This window comes from Phialemonium atrogriseum (assembly GCF_030411735.1).
Source record: "Phialemonium atrogriseum strain 8032-3 unplaced genomic scaffold QBC33scaffold_50, whole genome shotgun sequence".
Classification (NCBI taxonomy): domain Eukaryota; kingdom Fungi; phylum Ascomycota; class Sordariomycetes; order Cephalothecales; family Cephalothecaceae; genus Phialemonium; species Phialemonium atrogriseum.
The window spans coordinates 57,243-76,792 of NW_026848187.1; the positions used below are offsets into that span (position 1 = coordinate 57,243).

A 19,550-nucleotide genomic window follows, 5' to 3' on the forward strand; every position below is an offset into this window, starting at 1 on the left:
TAGATAATTATTTAGGAGGTTTCGTTGTAAATGCTTAAGATGTTACAGAATATTAGGATCCATGTTTTTGGGTGGCTCATACCAAATGGGCTGCAGCGACTCATGATACTGTTTCCGATAAAGCAACCTAGAGGTCAGGTATCTCCCTAGTCCGAGCTCCTTACAAACAGCATCGTTGTTTCGCAAGCTTGTTAGACCGTCGTCAATCCCTATCTGCTCCACATGCCATCCACAGCCAGTAGGCTCCGTTTATATATGCTAGGTCAAGAGACCATGTCAGTACCAATTTCCCCACTAATGTGCTAGGAATTCCCAGTGCGTAACTGCATCCGTCATGCTCCACGCGCGGTACAAGGCTATGTCACACGTCTTAGCCGACATCCCAGCCGCAGTGCAAGACCGAGCCTAAATCTGACGGCATAGCTAGCAGCACATGGTTAGTTATATCTCGACCCCCAGCCCCTGATCGCTATGTACCACCGGTTCTTCCCCGTCCAAAACGACGCCAGCGCCCTCCCAGGCGCAACCCTGGAAGCCAATCCCGACGACAACAACCGCCTTCACATCCTAGAGAACCCTTTCGAGAAGTGCATGTTAGCCCAGTTCAACACCGGCGCCGTGGCCTGACTGCCGGAGGAACTTATCGCCGCTACGTCTAGGACCGCCGGCTAGCCTAGCCTCTTGACTGCCTTGAGGCGCTTGACGTGGTCGTCTTCCCCAACCTTGCCGTAGCTAAACTCTGCACTACATTTCAGAGCTGGGTGGAGATGTGAGGTGCAAATAATCCACAACGAGGCTTCTGGGAGTCAAAGCAGGGTTTGTCAACGTCGTTGAGGGTATCAAACGGTTGCCCATACCTGTACCTGGTCTGGTTATATTCATTCCATTCTTATCTTACCCTGTCTCTCTAGCCGCCATCCCTGCTCCTTCCTCCATTCTGTGTCGTGTCTTAGGCTTAGTTTTGCTTCCCGCTGCTTCGGTAAGTAGCTTTGATTCCAAGTCATATCCGCACACTTGAACTACGACTTGTGGGACATTAAGATCAACCCAACACGACACCCACCGGTTGTCGTCCAGAAACAACATCCCATCTCTCAGAGCGAGCACTTACCAATAGAGCCTCGATGCCAAGCTAGATGCTCCAAAGCTCCCCATCAGTACCATTAGGTTTGGCGAGACTGGAGACCGAGACTCAGGCCCAGCCTACACCGTCTCAGATACTAACAACCGACTTTTCCATGCAGTCGCCTCCACCTCCCCTACCCCCTCGACGAGGAGGAAGGAGATCATCATAGGAGTTTGCCAGTACGGCCTCTCAACACCAGTGCCGGTGTTTCGCACTAGTATCGACACTAATCCTGCTAGCAGTACCGGCACAAACTTAGCTAATCACAACCAACAACCAGCGGCTTCGCTATAGCCGGGCGCCCCGCCCTGTCAGAGCATCTTTGCCTGCACAATGTTTTGTCAGCATCACAGGGGTGCTTGCCGGGCCCTAGGGGATGATGGAACCGAAACGCCGTTCTGGGATGTGGGGGAGGCTCGTGTGCATGTCTGTGGGGCATAGATGTAGGTAGGTGCAACCGGCAGGAAAAGGGGCTAGGAAAAGGCGGATAGGAAGGGGAAGGCGAGGGGGGAGGTTATTCTGGCTGTCTAGGATAGAGTGTTATTGATGGCGTGTAGCGTTTTGGTCAAGCGTGTTGTGCTTCAATTGGATGGTTGGCAGACTGTGTGGTTGTGGAGGTAGGAGATATAGGGATGGGGATGCGGTGGGGACGAGACGGGCACAGGAATAGGGATGAGAATAGTGGAGGGAGACGCAGCGGAGGAGTGTCGACGTCCACCTTTGGACAAGTTTTCGTTGCCGGCAAAGAAGAATCGAGACAAGTCCGCGCTTGGTGAATGCACGGAACCAATTCCTCTTCTAAATCCAACTACCGATGATAAAATTACTTTCTCGCACATATAAGAACAAGTCTATCCACAGCGCATTACCAGAGATATCAACTGATGAAAACCTAACCTAGAGGCAGATGACTCGCCCTTGGCTATTGGCTCCATACTTCTGTGCTTGCGTGATCGCAATGTTGGGACACCTGGGCCTACTCCCCGCAGCAACATCAACTCGAAACCCACCGAATATCCCTCAAGAAGATTTTTATTTCCCCAAGGTAACACTCACAATCAAGCAGTAAAGCACAGATGCGATACACGCTGCAGACATGGACGAGGGGAAACTTACAAATGATACCAGCGTGATTCTGAATGGAGAGCTACCTGGATTTGGGGTGCAAACGAGCGCTTCTGGAGAGTATGGCAAAAGCTGGTCAATGTGCATGGTGTAAGGGTTGCCATTTTGGTGACCTTAGATTCCAAGACAGGTGTCAGAAGAGGGCCATTACCTAATGAGTCTCTTCTCGTCTTCACTGGTTGGAGGTTACCGCTAACCCACGAGCCCGGCCCTCTCCATGATACAGTGTTACCCGTTGTCTTCTGCCTCCTGCATGAACTTGTTTCACGACAGGTCATTTAAGTCCCCGCCATGTATTAGTCCTATCCCGCCATCATGTCGCTTTATGGGTCGCCTTCGTCAAGATCGTCGTTGGTGGTGGGGTTTGTGACACGCGACGCTGAGCTGGGAGCGGGAGAGGGAGAAGTGGGGATGAGAGGGGACAGCGTATTGGCCCGGGAGCAGGCAAAATATTCCTGTTCTCTTTCCGTTTGCTCTCTGGTCCAACTGAGATATTGCAACACCTGCAGTGCCCCAGCGGGAAATCATGGGTCCCTCTCTGGCTATATAGCCCAGGTTCCCGTTCTTCCTTTCTCTTATTTCCTCTCTCTTCTTCTCTCTACGTTCCCCAAGACACGGAACCGGCAACAGTGTATTGACCATCAACGGCAAACATAACCAAGACCAAGCACAGCCAAGTGGGATCGTTGACGCCCCCCAAGTTTGCAACATTCTAGCAGGATGGACGCACTGGAATTCCACCGTGATACGGTGCGCATGCTAAAGGAGCAGCTCAGGGAAATTCAGGAGGCGCGAATGGTAAGACTTGTCCACCCACAAGTGCTCCCACCTTGTTTCATCAGCACTCCTCTTGCCATTAATCTCAACCCTGTCCAGCACACCGTTCTTGCCAGAACGACAACAATTTATCACCAAATAACTAACCTTACCCCCATCTGCCAGCAATACAACCAAGGCCCAGCCAACAACAGAGCAAACGACTGGCCCACCGACAGAGGCATAGCAGCCCTCTTCCCCATCAACATACCCCGCGCCTTCACCCCCGCCACCCCAACCCTCCTAGCACAAACAACCCTCCTCGCCCTCGCCATCTACATCCTCCCCAACCCAATCCTCGCCCTCCTATACAGCCTCATCGGCATTCTCAGCGTAGGCCTCATCAGCCGCCTCCTCCACCGCCTCCCGCAACGCCACGAACTCCAGACAGAGCGCCACCGCCTCCACCGCCTTATCAACAAGCTCGTTGTCGTGTACCGCCTCGGCCATGCCCGTCGCGGATACGGAGGAGGGGAAGTGGTGGCGAGGTATGATGATAACTACCTCCGCGCGAGCTATCTTGTTGCTAGGATGGTGGTCAGGATTGACGCGATTGAGCATGATTTGGCGCTGGAGCGAATGCAGCGGGATGTTGCGGGGATGGTGCGGGAGTGCGAGGGGATGGTTGGGGTTATTGAGGCGGGGCGGTTGGGGTGGTGGGGGGTGGTTGTGGCGGGGGATTTTGAGGTTGGGGATCTGGGGGGGGGCGGTGGTTTGGGCGGCTATTGGTTGGATTGGGGTTGTTGGGTTGAGGTATGGTGGTGTTCTTGAGGTGGACATGGTTGCGCGGGACACGACGAGGTTTTTGAGGTGGGAAGGAGTGGTTTTCGGGTGCATCTGGCAGGGCAGGATTGCTAAAGATTGGGAAGATGAGTAGCAAGGGAGGGTCTAGTGAGGCGGATGGCGTGGAAATGGGTGACTATCTTGAAGAAATAGCAACCGAAACTGTTGATATAGAGTTGAGATAGTTGCTACGACTGCTGTTAGCCTTTAGTGTGGTGATTTTATCGATCCAGGCCCCCTTTTGGATAGGGGTGAAGTCCAATTAATTGCGTCAGGTTCACTGTTGTTGTTAAGGGACCACTAGTGGTCTGCATGCGCGGGGATTTGGGATCGACTTGGGCGAGTGGCCGGGGTGACTCTGGTTTAGTGGGTTGAAGATTGGAGGAACTGTTAATCTCTAGATAGCTTCGACGGCGGTAATCGCGCAGCTCGTAAGGGCTGGGAGGACTGCGGCAGCGAGTCCTCATTGTCGGTATCTGATATCTGACCGGAGGCTGGTAAGCAGGGCCGTTTCGTTGGGAACCTTGAACGCCTAATGGAAGGCTCCGAGTTGGACGCCGGGAGAATGGGCCTCTTTTTTACGTAACACTGGATCCAATTATGCGAGTAAAAGTACACCCGGTCTACGTTGTAGGGCGGTAGTCATTTGGGATCCCAGACGTAGGAGGGGAGGGCTTGATTCGGGCAGGGGTCGGTTGGTAGCGGCAGTACCCATGCGTGCCCCTGCAAGGACTCGCCGGCGTTGTTGCAGGCATTCGGCATCGTGGAAATCGGTCGCGGAAGTCGTAATGTAACGGTTAGTTCAAAGAGTCGTGCCGTATAGCAAGCTCGTAGGAAGAGGCTTCAAAGTTGCAACGGGTGGGACCCAGCGAGGTAGACAGTGGCACGGTGATGATTGGCGACCATGTACCGAGAATTGAGGCCACTGAGTAATATTGACTGAAGCGTGAGGCCAAACTACCTAGGTATGGGTGGAAGTAAGGCATATATATACTTCCATCAAGAGGGTCCGAGGTTGAGCTCCGGACCCGGAGCTCCGGGATAGTCCGGCACATCAAGGCCGTGGCGATCCATTCTGCCGATCCATGCCGTAACAGAAGTGGGTCCAGCCCGATACCATGCGGAGGCCAGGGGATGTCGGGTCGAACCTCCATACCCTCCTGGGCTCCTCTTGCAAGGTACCGTCGCCGATTGCCTGGTGCCAATTGCCGTCGCTCGATTGCTGATACATGCCGATACTTTGTAATTGCGATGATTGCCAATTGCCATGCCGATACTGGCTACAATTGTTATCGCTGATTGGCGATACTGACTGGTGATACCGATTGCCGATACTGATCGCTATCGACATGTCTGTACCCCCGTTCCTTTGGCTATCTATCAACATCGCCATCACCGTCGCTATTCCAATCGCCCTCGCTATTTATATTGCCGCTACTGCGGTTGTCGCAATTGCGATTGCTATCGCCGTCGCTATCGCTGTCTTGCGGCAGCTTCGGCAAGCCAGTTGGGCGCACAGAATCTGGGTCCCGCTGAGTCATCTCAAAATGTCGCTGGAAATCGCCATTTCGAGGGGTCATGGTGCGTGCTCACAATGTCCCAAGTGTGTGGGCCATGCAAAAAGGCCGACAGTCGCTGGGACTTCCGCCAATGGGCTGGAGCACTCGGACATTGATGACTGCGAACTGCGCTCAATTGGCACGGCAATCTTCCCCATGTGAGGATGGCATGGAGATTTATCACGGTACGAATGCATGACGTTGTTCGGTTGTTTCGCGAAGTAGCGTGGGCCCTGCAGAATGCCACCAAAACGCCTCCAATTGCTGGTGCCGCGAACCCATGGGCCAAACTTGAAAGCGGTGCATCTCCACGAATAATGCTCCGAATTGTATTCTGAGTTCGGATATGGTGTCGCCTCAATTGATTGCACATATTTTGGGCGTTGTATCATGTTGGGACAATGGGAATGCCGCCAAGATTTGTCTTGTGTGTTAAGCTGGAACTCTGTGTCGGGAACATCGGCGGATTGGCGATGATGGATGACTCAGCGACAGCCCTGTGGCTGTGCGCGTGCAGAATGCCACCAGATGCAGAATGCCACCAGACAACTGGTGGCATTCTGCACGCGCACGAGCCATCCGGTGGCATTCTGCAGGTTCCCGACCCCAAGACCGGGCGGCACCACTGAAATGGGCGGCTCCACTGAAATGGGCAGCGCGCCACTGAAATGGGGGCGCCACAGCACCATTTGAGATGAATCCACTGCACACCAGGTGTGGTCGCGTCATGAAGCGGCAGTGGACTTAATTGCCGACGTGGCCGGAACTTCCGCCAATAAGTATTCGCCACAGGTCTTGACGATTTTATTGCAGTGGTGCCCGGTCTTCCCAAGGGGTGGGACCTGCAGAATGCCACCAGATGATCCGTGCACGTGCAGAATGCCACCAGTTTTCTGGTGGCATTCTGCATCTGGTACCGCCCATTTCAGTGGCGCAGGCCATTTCTGAGCTGCCGATGACTTATCTCATCCCAAAATGTCCCGGAAATGGCACGTGCCTCGCAATTTGTGCACATCGACACCCAATTCCAAGGCCCTTGCTGAGTCATCCGAGCCCTGGCTCTGAAGTACGGGCAGAAACGGGCCACGCTGCATCTCCACGGGAAATCGCCCAAATTGAATTCTGACTTCAAATATGGAATCACCTCAATTGAGTGCACATTTGTGCCAAGTTGCATCATGTTTGAACGGGGTTTACATGCCAGGAGTACGTACTCACTGGTACTGTACGTACCAGCTTAGGGCAAGGGCGAAAAATGTTAGCGATTGGCTAGGAGCATCCGTGCCGCACACCAGACCCACACGACACCGCGTAGGCTCAAAGAACCCCGCCAAATCCCCAAATCCCCAAATCCCAGCCAAGCTTGTCCAAATCACCGCATCCCACCCCGCAATGGCGCTCACGGAAAAAGTGCTGCGCCTCAATGCGCTAACCCCTACGATGGTCAATCCGGAGCTAGGGCCACTGTGGCGAGAGATTCGAGACGATTTTGCGCGCGAGCAAGCGGGCAACGACGAAGACAGACCAGCAGCTCTCTTTGGCGTGTGGGCGGTGGCCAACATCCGTCACGTGATCCTCAACGCGCTGTGCCCGACCGAATTCCTCGACGCTGTCGAAGCTGCCAGCTGCCACGAAAAGGGCCAGGCGCGGTACCGGATCAATTCCTTCTGCAAGGAGTACGGCACGACACCTGCCATCTGTCATGTGCTCTTCGAGACCCCTGTTGTGTTCAGCCGCTCTGCCCTTGACGCGCTGAAGAAGCTGCGCAAGGACTACCAGCCCATCATCTCCATCTGCGACATTTCGCGGGCCTTCCACGAGCAGAGGATCAAGACCAAGCGCGCTGGACCGGGGACATGGCTTCGAAAGGCCGTCGTCGAGCGTGAGTTGGGCACTTGTGTCCTTCACCCCCTTGACATGGACCAGCTAACGTGACGGGATTCATCGCAGTGGCGGGCAGTCCGGACGTTTGGCGGACCAGGAGGCAGCGCAGAGCCATCGGAGAGGAGGCACCAGACGCGCAAGACACGCCGTTGGCCTCAGAGGCGGAGATGGACGCCGCAGAGGAGGATGATGATGCCGAGTTTGCTGGTCGGGACGACGATCAACAACACGGGCACGAGGGCGAGGGCGGTATCAGCCAGGCTCCGGAACAGGGGCATGGCGATGACCACCAAGGTGAGGCAACCCTGTCCCGTCCATCGATCCCAACTAACTCGGCTGTGCTAGATGAACCGGCCCCAGGGGCGGACATGGACGCTGAGGAGGAAGACAATGCCGAGCCCGCTGGCCAGGACGACGATCAGCAACACAGTGAGAGACTCGAGCATGACCATGGCCCCGGCCACGGCCACCAAGGTGAGGCACCCCGTCCCCCGTCTCCGTCCATGGATCCTAGCTAACTCGCCTCTGCTAGATGAACCAGCCCCGGAGGCACCCGGATCCAGCATCCCGATCCAGGAAGAAGACCGTCCTGCCGCCCATGATGGCGATGATGCCCCATTTCCCGAGACGGGCCGGCACCGGGCCGACTCCGACCTTCCGGATCAGTCTTCTCTGTTCGGTGAGGACCCTGCCAGCGCCGACGACAGGTCCGAGGTCGATGAGGCAGAGAACGCGGTCGTCGTCGACGATGACATCGGCGACATGCCAGGGCCCAGCCAGTCTACCACCCCTGCCCCGTTCCTGGAGCTCGATTCTACCGAGGATGCAGCATTGGCTGTGCCCGACCTCACTTCCGGCATCCTGGTCGATATCAGCGAGGCCACCGAGCAGGAGATGGTGCCTCTCGACGAACCCGTCCCTGTCTCGCATTTTCCTCCCGGCGGACCAGCATCACCCGTCCAAGACACGGACAACGGCGAGGGCAGCTCCCATCAGCCAGCTGTCAACCCCCCCTCCTCGGTCAAGCGACCCCGGTCGGCGAGCCCCGGCACCGACAACGAAGCCGCCAAGAGAGGCCGGACCGAGACGACGGTGATGATGGACACGGGCCTCGGCCAAGCCGTCGAGGCAATGGGCAAGCTCGAGGGCACCGCGTGGATCAGCGACGACGTCGTGTTCGCCCTCCTCCGCCGCCTCCCGCGCCGGCACCCGTCGGTGGGGCTGGTTGACAGTCTCAACCTGTGGGCGCGCCGGACGACCCGCCTGAGGGACCGCCTCCGCTCGGAGCTGCTGGATCGCGACCAGGTGCTGGTGCCCGTCTGCCTGTCTCGGCACTGGCTGCTCTTCCGGTGGAGCGGCGTCGCCAATGTCCTCGAGAGGTTCGATCCCATGCGCGGAGTGGTGGGTTAGGAGACCACGGCTCACGCTACGAAGACTGTCATCGGGTTCCTGGAGTGGGTGCTGGACAGGGAGTTGTCCGACATCCAGACCGCCGACGTCGAGGTGAGAGAGACTGACTGTTTCTACCCCTGATCCCACCACAGACCCGACCGGTTACTGACGTGTGCTCTACCTTTCCTCTCCAGTGCCCGCAGCAAAACAACGGCTACGACTGCGGCGTCTACATCATGGAGTTCGCCCTCCGCCTCGCCGCAGCAACCACCGCCACCACCCCCCCGGCACCGCAGTTGCTCGACGCCGCAATGGACGGCCAGGTCCTCCGCCGCCGCTTCGCCGACCTCCTCGTCACCTCCGACGACGCCGTGCTCCCCCTCGCCGAGTACCATCCCTCCTCCTCCTCCGACAACCCCCTCCTCCTACGCAGCAACCGCCTCTCGACCATCGCCCAGCGCGCACCCCACCTCCGCGCCCTCGCCGGAGACCACCGCGCCGCGGCCCCCCACATCTACACGCCGCCCGTGCCCTTCGCCACCATCGCCGACTGCGAGATCGCGGGGGAGTGCGTGTTCGCGCTGGCTAGCACCGTGCACGACCTGCACGCGCGGCACCGCGCCGTCCTGCTGTCTGCGGCGGGGAGGGGCGCGAGGTTGGATGTGCAGAGGAGGCAGAGGGAGTTGCTTGGGGAGTTTCTTGCGCTGCGGAGGAGGGGGGTGGGAGGGGAGGGTGAGGGTGGGGAGTATGCTGATGCTATGGCGGCTGTGGAGGAGAAGGTTTGTGTGGTGGAGGGGCTGTGGAATAGGGGGTTGGATGGGGGGGTTGGGGATGCAGAGAGGGAGGTGGTGAGGGAGATGTATGCTGAGTGTGTGGTGCTTTTGTTGGTCATGCGGTATGCTGTGGGACGGTATCGCGAGGTGCTGCCTGTGTGGACGCAGCTGAGGGGGGAGTGTGGGTTGTGAGGCTTTGCTGGACTGTGGTTGCTGTTGGGTTGGTGTCGTTGCTGTGGGTATTTGCTATTCGGGTCTCTAAGGAGTGTTTACTTGCTTATACGATACCCTAGAGTTGATATCACTGCGGTATATGCCTTGCCTCTTCTCATTTCCTTTGCTGCATGCGTATATATAATCAACCTTACTATGATTACCTTCAACTAGGAGTCCCAAACGCGTCAAACTGCCTCTTCCAAACCACTGGCTGTGCCTTTTTCTCTGTCTGGAAGTAGTAAAACCAAGGGGTATCTGGAAGAAAACATTTGAACCGAACAAGTAGATATTAAGCTGTCTCTTGCATATTTCCTTGCAGAGAGTAACTTGTCCCTGTTGGCCACCCTGGCTCTGCTTCCATCAGTCTGGCTGCCTTACATGCGGCTTTCCAGCTATAACTAGTGGTTAAGATATATGGGGGATGTCTTGGGCAGACTGGAAGTCTCTTTCTAGACAGGACTCAACTACAAAGCCCACGACGCTGGGACTTGGCTCGGGTAACTCCCACAGTGTGATTCTAGCTTAGGTCAAGCGGATTCTGACAGCAATATTCCTGGTGGACCTGCCATATTCCATGTCCCTAGATGATGCTACACGCTGGTTTGGAATAAGAGGAACTACCGTCACAAGCTCTCGAGACACTGCCAAATACAGGATAAATCCGTGACAAAATGGTGGATGCTAAATACCAATCGCTGCGGCTGAGTTTCGTTTCGTTATGTCTTTAAAAATGGAGATACCCATTGCCGGGAAGCACCCAGTCCGGTGACCGCCGGGATCCAGAAATGACCAAAGGCGTTGACTAGAATCCCGTCCATACGAAGTTATCAATGCCTATCTTACCAGTGTGCCTGCTAGCGGGGAGGCTGCTGGTCTTTACTGTCAACAACTTCGCAGGCTAGCACTTGTCGTAGGTTCCCCTTATATTCGGCGTGATCATAAACTGGCAGAGGAGGCCTGTCGTCTGGCCTAACACTGACAGTCGGCTCTCCCTGGCTCTGGTCCATGTTTGGGGTTACTTGCGGCATTTACTCACGTCTATAGCATGTTAATCTATACAAACAAGACTTGCAGCAGCGTCAAGGCAGCAGTGTCAAAGTGTAACTATCACTAGTAATATGTTGCTGTTAAGTTTGTGTTGTTGTGGCAGGTAGTTGCTATTTAGGTTTCCAAAAGACTGTCTAATTGCTTATACACTGCGGCATGTGCCTTACTTCTCCTCGTTGGCTTTGCCGCATACGTATGATTAACAATGCTATAATTACCATCAACTATAATGACAAATGAGTTAAATTATCACTTCCTAACCACCTGGCTATGCCTTTTTCTTTGGCTAAAGGTAGTAAAATCTAGGGGTATTTAGAAAAAGACATTTAAAGTATTGGCTTATGACTTCAAGCCACTTTATGTGACCACCTCAGCCACCATCTTAGCCACCAGGCTTTCCCCGACCCCAAGTGTGGGGTATTCTATTAGCCCGGGCCTGGCGCATCTATTTGCTTTTTGCTTATATAACCACACGCGCGCTGCACAAACCCCGCAACGCCAACACCTCTGCAATCTGACAAGGGCAAGGACTTTGCGCACAATCCATCAAGACCATGGCGACTACCAACAGACACACCCCACTAGCCACAATCGGCATCCTATCGATTGGCGACATGGGCCTCGGCATTGCCAAGCTGCTCAAGGCCAAGGGCTTCTCTGTGGCGACGAATTGTCAGGGTCGCAGGTAATTAATTGGCTCATTCCAACCTACCTACATCTGAAGACCATCACCGTCTTGATTCCGTTGACTTTTATATTCCTAGCGCACTAACCACACTCAACAGCCAAGACACCATCGACAGGGCAGCCGAGGCGCACGTCAACATGCTGCCCAGCGACGTCGCCCTGGTCGGCGCCTGCGACGTCATCCTCTCCGTGGTGCCGCCGCGCGACGCCGAGGCCACGGCGCAGCGCATCCTGGACGCCGTGGCCGTCCTCCCGGGGGCGCGCGATCCCGACGCGCCGCCGCTCCACTTCGCCGACATGAACGCGGTCGCCCCGTCCACGTCCAGGGCCATGGCCGCGTCATTCGCCAAGTCGGGCCTGCCCGTCGCCTTCGTCGACGGCTCCATCATCGGCGGCCCACCCACACCACTCCAGGGCGAGTCGGGCGAGTGGTCGCTGCCGCTGATGCCCGCCTCCGGTCCGCACAAGCTCGCCGACTTGCCCCGCTATGGAGAGCAGCTGACCGCGGCGCTGCGCATGCGCCACATCTCGGACGAGGTGGGCGCCGCGTCCGGGCTCAAGATGTGCTTTGCGAGCATGACCAAGGGATACACGGCCATCGCGCTGCAGGCCTTCACGTCGGCGCGGCGCATGGGCGTGCTGGGCGACCTCCAGGACGCGATGCGCACTGTGGCTGGGCCGGCGCGCCTCGAGCAGACTGAGGCTGGGCTGGTGGGTATGGCGCCTAAGGCGTATCGCTGGGTGTGTGAGATGGAGGAGATTGGTAAGACACATGCTGAGGAGGGTGGTTTTGACGGGGACCTGTTCCGGGGCGTGGCTGGCGTGTATCGGACGGTGGCGGATGATACTGTGCTGGGGCTGGAGAAGGTTGGCAAACGGGTCCGGGGCACTACGGCTGATGACATTGCACAGGCTATGGTGGAGGGGATGGAGGCTAAGAGGAGGAAGACGGAGTGAATTGGTTAGTTGCAAGCTTATGGGAGACGTTTGTAAACTTTGACAGTCTTTATTGGAACTACCTACGAAATGGACAAAATGTATTGTACTATAATCTAGGGAGTGGCAACTTTATACGACAAGGGTTGAAATGGGTGTCTTGCTATGGTTTGGGCTGGGACGGCCGTTGATATGGAGATCGCTGAGTGTGACGGGGTTGTTGCTGTTGGTCCGCTTCTAGGCATGGATAGAGCGTTCTTACAGATGTGCAGCGATGAACACCGAGGCGCGAGGCGATCTGGTTGCAAGCAGATGACTTTGTCAGAGTGGCTGGGGTTGTCTAGTGTATGCCTGGGTTTACTATGGATTATCCGGTTGACATTGATACTACACTGGTTGGGTGCGTTGATTATTGCCGGGTTGATTGGTGGTATTGCTGGCGGCTTATGGTTGATATCTATGCTATGGTTCTTGGAATCACCATCTGGTGGGTGCTGGCGCCGGTGCAGTTTGTTGTGGGTGGGAGAGGTTGATATTGGCATCTGGTGACTGGACGCGCGCACATCGTGCCTGTCGTCGTCGCACTGGACTAGATGGGAACAGGTTTGGAGGGTTGCTTGACACTGTGAGTCGGCTTGAACTGGTCGGTAGCGTTGGGGTGACCGAGCCATTAGGTAGGGTGGGTGTCGCAGTTGCTAGGCTTGCTGCGCATCTACCCTCGTGGTCTATCGGGGCGGCACTCGGCAATGGTATCGCAGATGTGTGTCCATTGGCCAGTCCGCGGTAATGAGCGGCCCGGCTGGCGTGTGCCCAGCACTGTCATGAGCTTTGGGATTCACCGGGGTGGCTAATTCTGCTCAATCGCTGCCACTGTAAGGCTGGGGTTCTTAAACGGGGTCTTGCCGTCGGGGTCCTGCGACCTGTGCTCAATGGTGACTGCCTGACGGTCGTCGCCGGGGCCTCGACGATGACGATCTGTTGCCGCTATCCGCCAGCGGGGAACAGGTGCGAGGGGCGGCGAGGAAAGCTTGGCAGCGATGGCGTAGATTTTAACACCGCTGATGGTGCAGATACTGGCGGTGATGCCGATACTGACGGTCCTAACGGCTCCGACCGCTTAGGCGATACCAACAATGGTTACTAACGGGATTGGAAAAACTAACAGTACGGCGGTTTGGTGATGATCCTTCGGATACGCGGGAGTAGATTGGGTTACGATCGGGTTGAGACACGGCGCCGAGCCATAGCCTAGGGGTTGCGTTTCCGCAGAGCGCGTGATGCAAACGTTGTTCTTGGCCAATATCGTGCCAGACTGTTGACTACGGTTAATTACCACGCGTTTTTGCGAGTTGCTGCCATTGATTTCCGCTGTCCTAGACGACGAGGTTTTAGGTCAAATTGGGCAAACGATATTGTAGTACCTGGCCTAGAGGCGTGTACCGCCATTGTTGGCTGTCACGCGCGGATGCCTGCTAGCTTTTCGTGCTAATTATACGGCTCTTCCTCTGGCGCGTACTTGGGGTTTCCTACGGTGGGCCATAAGGGGAACTGTCTCAAAACCAAATTTTCACTAGGCGTACTCTAGGCGTACGCTACCAAACAACGCTTTCGTATATTGAACAAAGCAGCTTTGTAGTAATCGAGTCACAGGCCAGACCCACCAAAAATACTGACCAATCACATCGTATACTAAAGCCTTTGTAGTAATCGAGTCACAAGGCAAGACCCACCCAAAATACTGACCAATCACATCGTATACTAAAGTAGAAGGCTGCACTAGATTGAACAAAGCCGCTTTATTTTGACAACCTAACCAATCAGAGGCTAGGACCTTACCTGCAGTATTTATCACACCTGCAGCCCACCTTACATTTGCCCTTTTCAATTTAACCTCCAAACCACCTGCAGGTAAGTTTCACCCACGCGATTTCTTACGCGCGCGTATAATCTTGTAATGGTTTTGAAGTCAAACCATCATAAGATATTCAAGTCTAATCAAGGATTATTTTTCCTGGTTTGGTTTGGACTATTTTTGCCTGATCTTAGTTTGGAAGGCATGGCCTGCGTGGCATAGCCTGCGTTGTAGGGTAAGGATCTGCAGCTAACTGAAAAATTCTTGTGCTAGGACTGAACAGGATTGATTAGAGCAGTATGACCTTTTACATATCCAAACTCTGACCCTTGAAGAAGAATAATGACGGATGCTGCAGATGCTGGAGACGACGATGATGTCTAAATCTAGCTAAAGCTGTACCAAAGAGTGGCGCTCTCAGTAGCAAACGTCCAAGACCCGGCGCCAAAGAATAATGCGGATACCAAGAAGAATGCTGCGTGGCTCTTGACCTAGGCAAATAGCACTGTATTTAACGATGTCTATCGCATTCTTGAGACGTCTAGGGTAAGTCAGGTTTTTACCAGCTTGTACAGACGTGTACTAACTGTAACTAGGAAATTAAGCGCCTTGGTGTATTCAAGAAAGTCTGATCGAAAGGCAAACTTCACTTTCTGACAATCACCTTCACGAGACAGCTGCAGTATAGCGCCCTTGCTGCTTACTTTATGGTTAAGAAAGGCTAGTATATTGTTGCATACAGCTGTACAAGACTGTATATAGTCAAATAATATAACTAACATCACATCTGTAGAAAACGCTGAAACATGCCAAGCATGCGCGCGTAAGGGAGGCTTAGGCCCAATGGCCAAGTGTGTTGCAAACAGCGCCTACTTTAGTAGGGCTTGCACAAACTGCTAGTTTTTAAGTTTGCAAGGAAGATGCATGCTTGTCACCTGTAAGTGTTTGTTTTAGCTTGTTCAATACTGTACTAATTTGTTTATGGTAGCATCCCCTAGCAAAGCCAAGAAATGACCCCAAACTTCCAAAACCGAGTCTAGAGAAGACAGTGACGAGGATGGTCACAAGGATTCATGGATTTGCAAAGCTAGTGATAAGACTTTGAAGCTTCTTGCGAAGGAGATTGAGAGAGAGCTAGAACGACGCAGCAAGTAGTATAGTCTTGCGTAGGGATTTTCATACTTGTATAGGGATTGGTAAGGTCAATGGCGTTCAGGTAAGACATAAAGTCTTTTAAAGATACCTATACCAACTTGCTTTTTTGCTTTTATAGCTGCACAAACTAGAATAACCTTAATCAAACTAGAATAACCTTGATTAAACATGCAAATAGATTTTCCCAGTTTGACAATTTGTGATTAATAAGCTAGCTAACTCTAATTAGGTTAGCTTAAAAATAGCTTTTGGCTGACTAATTACCAAACTGGAGGTTTTAGACTTTGGCTTTTTCTTCTTTTTACTTTTATTGTCATTGTACAAATGTGATTAATTATGCTGCGACTGCAGATTAATCTTGATCAACATTGACAGTTTATTTGCAGTCTTTATCATAATGGCTTTGCTTTGAATGATATTTTTACAAGCTTGCAAGACAAGTTTTCTATTTCTATTAGACGCGCTACTCTTTACCGTTGCATGAAGATATAGAGGCTTTTACCTTGACAAACCTGTACAATCCTGACCAACTATCTACAAGATTAAATCGTTGAGTTGTACTTTGCTGTAGGTTTGTTAGACTTAGAAATGCATCAGAAACTTAATACCAAAGGCTATACGGTTTTGCTTTGGGGTATACAGCGCTTGCGCAGAGATTAACAAATATTTTGCCGCTACAATCAACATCGATTCAAGCAGCTTAAACAAGCGTAACAATCCCTCTGCCAATTCTTTGAGGCTAAACAAGTTGGAATAAACCTTGCTTATCGCATGGGAAAACATACTCTTTATACCTTTGTTTGACAACATATGTACAATATCTTACAAACCCTTATGTAGAATATCTACACTGATTTTCACTTGGATGATATTGTATAACGTTGCAATTAGCTATACTGATGCTGTAGAGGTTGGACTGCACCTAGGCTAAACTACATCTGGTTAGTAGATAGCTACTGCAAGCTTAAACTATTTGGGTTTGAGATTTACGCTAGAATCGATGCGTATTCTTGATACATCACATGGTTTTACATTGGTGTATCTGCATGTACAGCTTAGAACATGCTTGCGCAATACGTTGCTGTTGTAAAGCTATATGGTTTTATACCATTAGCTATTTGATTAGACTGTAGCATGGAAATAGGCTTGACAGCTAGGGCATACTACTAGCTATTATCTAAGGCATACAAAAAAGGATTGCGTTGTTGATGGTTAGCGCAACCCTGTACAGTCTAGCACAAGCCTGTACAAGGCAATATAGACTTGGCATATCCTAGTCTGGTACTAGCTAGCGAGCATCCTACGCTAGCCAGCTCTATGCTAGCTAGTTCTCAAATAGTCAAGGCGGAACCTATTCCTAACGTCTTACTTATTGAGGATTGCTAGATGTTTGGAAAGAGTACATTTAATGTCAAGATTGAACAATGGTGAGGTTAGCTATGTCAAAACTGTGGCATGACATGGCGAGTAAGTACTTTCTTGATCTTTCTTTTTTCAAGCTTGTACTAACATATACAAGCGCTACTTTGGTTGACTTTATATGAAAGGACTTTTCCAACGCTTATCGCTTCCCGATTGAATTGCTATCTTGTATATCTATATGCTACGCATTCGACATGAGTTTACCGAGTTTGTGCAACTTTGGAACGCTTACTATATTCGAAAATAGCTAAGTTAACCACATGTATAGCATGGAAAACCTTGGGTGCTTTAGAATATGCTAAATCTAGAGGTGGCTAAAGAATGTCGAGTTATACCAGACTTGCATAGCCTTGCACAACTTGAATCACTTGTCAATTAGGATGGTATTGACTTGGACAAATACTTACCTCCAAATACAATAGAGGTTTGTAACTGTATAATAATGTCTTTAGGTGGCATGCTGGAAAAAATCCTTGAGGAAGAGCGGTCAAGTCTATTTTTTACTCAATACCTACAGCTTTGTGAATTGCTTACCAGGTACATTGACGAAAAGGAAGAGCTAGCTTTGTCATTATGCAAACAACATCGATTAAATGATGGTAATGTTTGCATGTTTTTGGAACAACAAGGTGTTTCTTTTGACAACCTTGACTAACAGTTTGATGATGATATACCTGACTTTTTCGATTTGGATTTGGAATGAACATGTATGTATAACCTTGTGCAGCATAAATAGATATATCTCAACTTTGCGTTGTCAAATTATAGTCAACCTCTCTTTGGCTAGAGTCTGTCAATCCTATATGACTTTGCTTTTATACTGTCTAACGCGTATTTATCTCAAACAAAACCTGCGTATCCTTAACCTTCAGTCTTCTATTATGTCTAGACGTGACTATGTTTGTACAACCCTGCTTGTTTCCTACTAGTCTCTGCTTTGCCTTGACTAGTCTCTGATTTGTCTTGGCTAGTCTCTGATCTGCCTTGACTAGCCTTGGCTTAGCCTTGACAAGCCTTAGCTTAGCCTTGACTAGCCTTGGCTTAGTCTTGACTGGTGCTTGCTTTGGATTAGCTGTCTTTAAGTTCTTATCATCTATATCCTCCTCCTTGATAGCTTTCTTTGACTGTGCCTTGATTTGCTTTGTACTGCCTTTGCCTTTTTTGTATAGCATCTAATCATTCTTTATCTCCTGGCTAGTGAAAACAGTCAAGATATATGGTTCTTTCTCTTGCCTTGGACATATAATATCCAACATCTCTTGGAGGGAAAATGGGCTTGTAGAGACTTGTGCAAGCTCTGTCACAGACGAGGCGTTTCTAGCCATAACTGATGTAATCAGTCGCCAATCTTTTGCACGTGCCTTGGCCTCGATGTTGAAAGTACTAAGAAGCTGACCAATAAACTTTGCATATGACTAGTAAATAGTACTGAATGCAAATTGTATAGGGTTGTACCTTCTGAACTGGACAATAGTCTGGTATCTTTTGACTGGTAAGCCACTAATCACCTGGGTCGAATGGTTAGACGTATACAACAGAAGGCTAATCATGGTTGTAAGACTTTGCCGAGGTTGTCTAGTCTCTTGAATGCTTTGTGTTTGATTGCGTATAGCTATTTTGGTAGCTTTGGCAAGGCTTCTTGGCCCTGCAAAGGTGCGCGTAGTCGATGCACCAGGAGCAAACAAGGCTGGAGCTGGCATTGAGGTAGCCTGAGGATGTTTGGTCTGAGGTTGAATGGGTTGTGGCGGGGAGCTTGTCAAGTCGATTGCATTTTTAGCATTATTGCTTGCAGATGCAGGAGGTTTGGGAAGCCTAAGTTGGCATTGTGCGCAAAAGTTCTAGTCTGGATGGTTGCGTATGGTCTTGTAGTGCGAGGCACTATCCACAGGGCAAAACTGATCAGTCATGTTTAACGTTGATCGAAATGGATGCAAGGTGGGACGAGAAAAAACGGACTTCTGCGCAGATAATTTAAAAATATGTGTGTACCCTATCGTACTACATAGATCAATGCAATTACCTCTATGCATAATACAAGTCGAATTGGTTTAACCTATATACGCCTTGACCTACGTAGGGTAAGTGTAACAACCAAAAGCGGTTATGAGACAGTTCCCCTTATGGCCCACCGTAGTTTCCTCCTTTCTTCGACTAGAACTCCACCGAGGCACTTGGCAAATTTGCACGCTATCTGCTTCTAGCACACCGCCAATCCTGCTAGTAATTACTAACGGCATCGGAAATATTGACGATATTAACGCTACTCACACATAGCCTCTGGGTAATCTGGGTCAATCATGGCTCTTGGCTTGGGGCGGATCTATTTCTTCGACTCTCACATTGACTTCAGGCCTAGCCCCCTCCCACATTTCCCTCTTCCTCGCTCACTTGATCCGGCTCTCCGTCAGCGATTGGAGTAGTGGGTATAATTGAGGGAAACCATCCGCCATGCATTGGACATGGCCATGTGCCGTCACCCTGGTGGATAAGGCGGGGGTTTCCTCGTCCCCCCCGGCCATGTCTACGTCTGGGCAGCCATTTGGAATGGCGGGGCCGATGCAAGCTGCGCTGCCCATTAAGAGCCGCCAAACCCCAGCGCATGGTTGCCCAGCATCAGCTCTGACGCGGAAGACACAGGATGTGCAACCGTTGTACATACATGGCACGGCAATGAACTCCCCAGGGGTCGGGGTGCTGCCATGGTTCATCAGGGCTGGAAACGGATCATGTCAGTGATGATACCAACAGTCCTGCCGATACCGATGGTGCCGCCGATA

General features: G+C 52.0%; 4 protein-coding genes across 4 annotated transcripts; all 4 read left to right on the plus strand.

Annotated features, from left to right (window-relative positions):
- Positions 1-471: 471 nt before the first annotated feature.
- Positions 472-627, plus strand: QBC33DRAFT_564256 (uncharacterized protein; the record flags this gene model as incomplete). Its single annotated transcript, XM_060430350.1, has 1 exon — positions 472-627. The coding sequence occupies one exon, from the start codon at positions 472-474 to the stop codon at positions 625-627; it is 156 nt and encodes a 51-aa protein (XP_060278142.1).
- A 2,344-nt stretch (positions 628-2,971) lies between these two features.
- Positions 2,972-3,944, plus strand: QBC33DRAFT_519991 (uncharacterized protein; the record flags this gene model as incomplete). Its single annotated transcript, XM_060426324.1, has 4 exons — positions 2,972-3,049; positions 3,194-3,555; positions 3,598-3,670; positions 3,840-3,944. 4 exons carry the CDS (start codon positions 2,972-2,974, stop codon positions 3,942-3,944), a joined length of 618 nt encoding a protein of 205 aa, XP_060278143.1.
- Positions 3,945-6,708: 2,764 nt separating this feature from the next.
- Positions 6,709-9,779, plus strand: QBC33DRAFT_574624 (uncharacterized protein). Its single transcript, XM_060430765.1, has 6 exons — positions 6,709-7,291; positions 7,360-7,587; positions 7,639-7,767; positions 7,826-8,694; positions 8,728-8,796; positions 8,880-9,779. The coding sequence occupies exons 1-6, from the start codon at positions 6,802-6,804 to the stop codon at positions 9,648-9,650; spliced, it is 2,556 nt and encodes an 851-aa protein (XP_060278144.1). The 5' UTR covers positions 6,709-6,801; the 3' UTR covers positions 9,651-9,779.
- Positions 9,780-11,220: 1,441 nt separating this feature from the next.
- QBC33DRAFT_482485 (putative 6-phosphogluconate dehydrogenase) lies at positions 11,221-12,500 on the plus strand. Its single transcript, XM_060425366.1, has 2 exons — positions 11,221-11,406; positions 11,507-12,500. The coding sequence occupies exons 1-2, from the start codon at positions 11,276-11,278 to the stop codon at positions 12,363-12,365; spliced, it is 990 nt and encodes a 329-aa protein (XP_060278145.1). The 5' UTR covers positions 11,221-11,275; the 3' UTR covers positions 12,366-12,500.
- Positions 12,501-19,550: the final 7,050 nt, after the last annotated feature.

Coding starts and splice junctions, on each gene's coding strand:
- QBC33DRAFT_574624 (XM_060430765.1), top strand. CDS start 6,802: ATGGCGCTCACGGAAAAAGTGCTGCGCCTCAATGCGCTAACCCCTACG. Junction 7,292..7,359: donor TCGAAAGGCCGTCGTCGAGC/GTGAGTTGGGCA, acceptor GATTCATCGCAG/TGGCGGGCAGTCCGGACGTT. Junction 7,768..7,825: donor CCCCGGCCACGGCCACCAAG/GTGAGGCACCCC, acceptor CGCCTCTGCTAG/ATGAACCAGCCCCGGAGGCA.
- QBC33DRAFT_482485 (XM_060425366.1), top strand. CDS start 11,276: ATGGCGACTACCAACAGACACACCCCACTAGCCACAATCGGCATCCTA. Junction 11,407..11,506: donor ACGAATTGTCAGGGTCGCAG/GTAATTAATTGG, acceptor CACACTCAACAG/CCAAGACACCATCGACAGGG.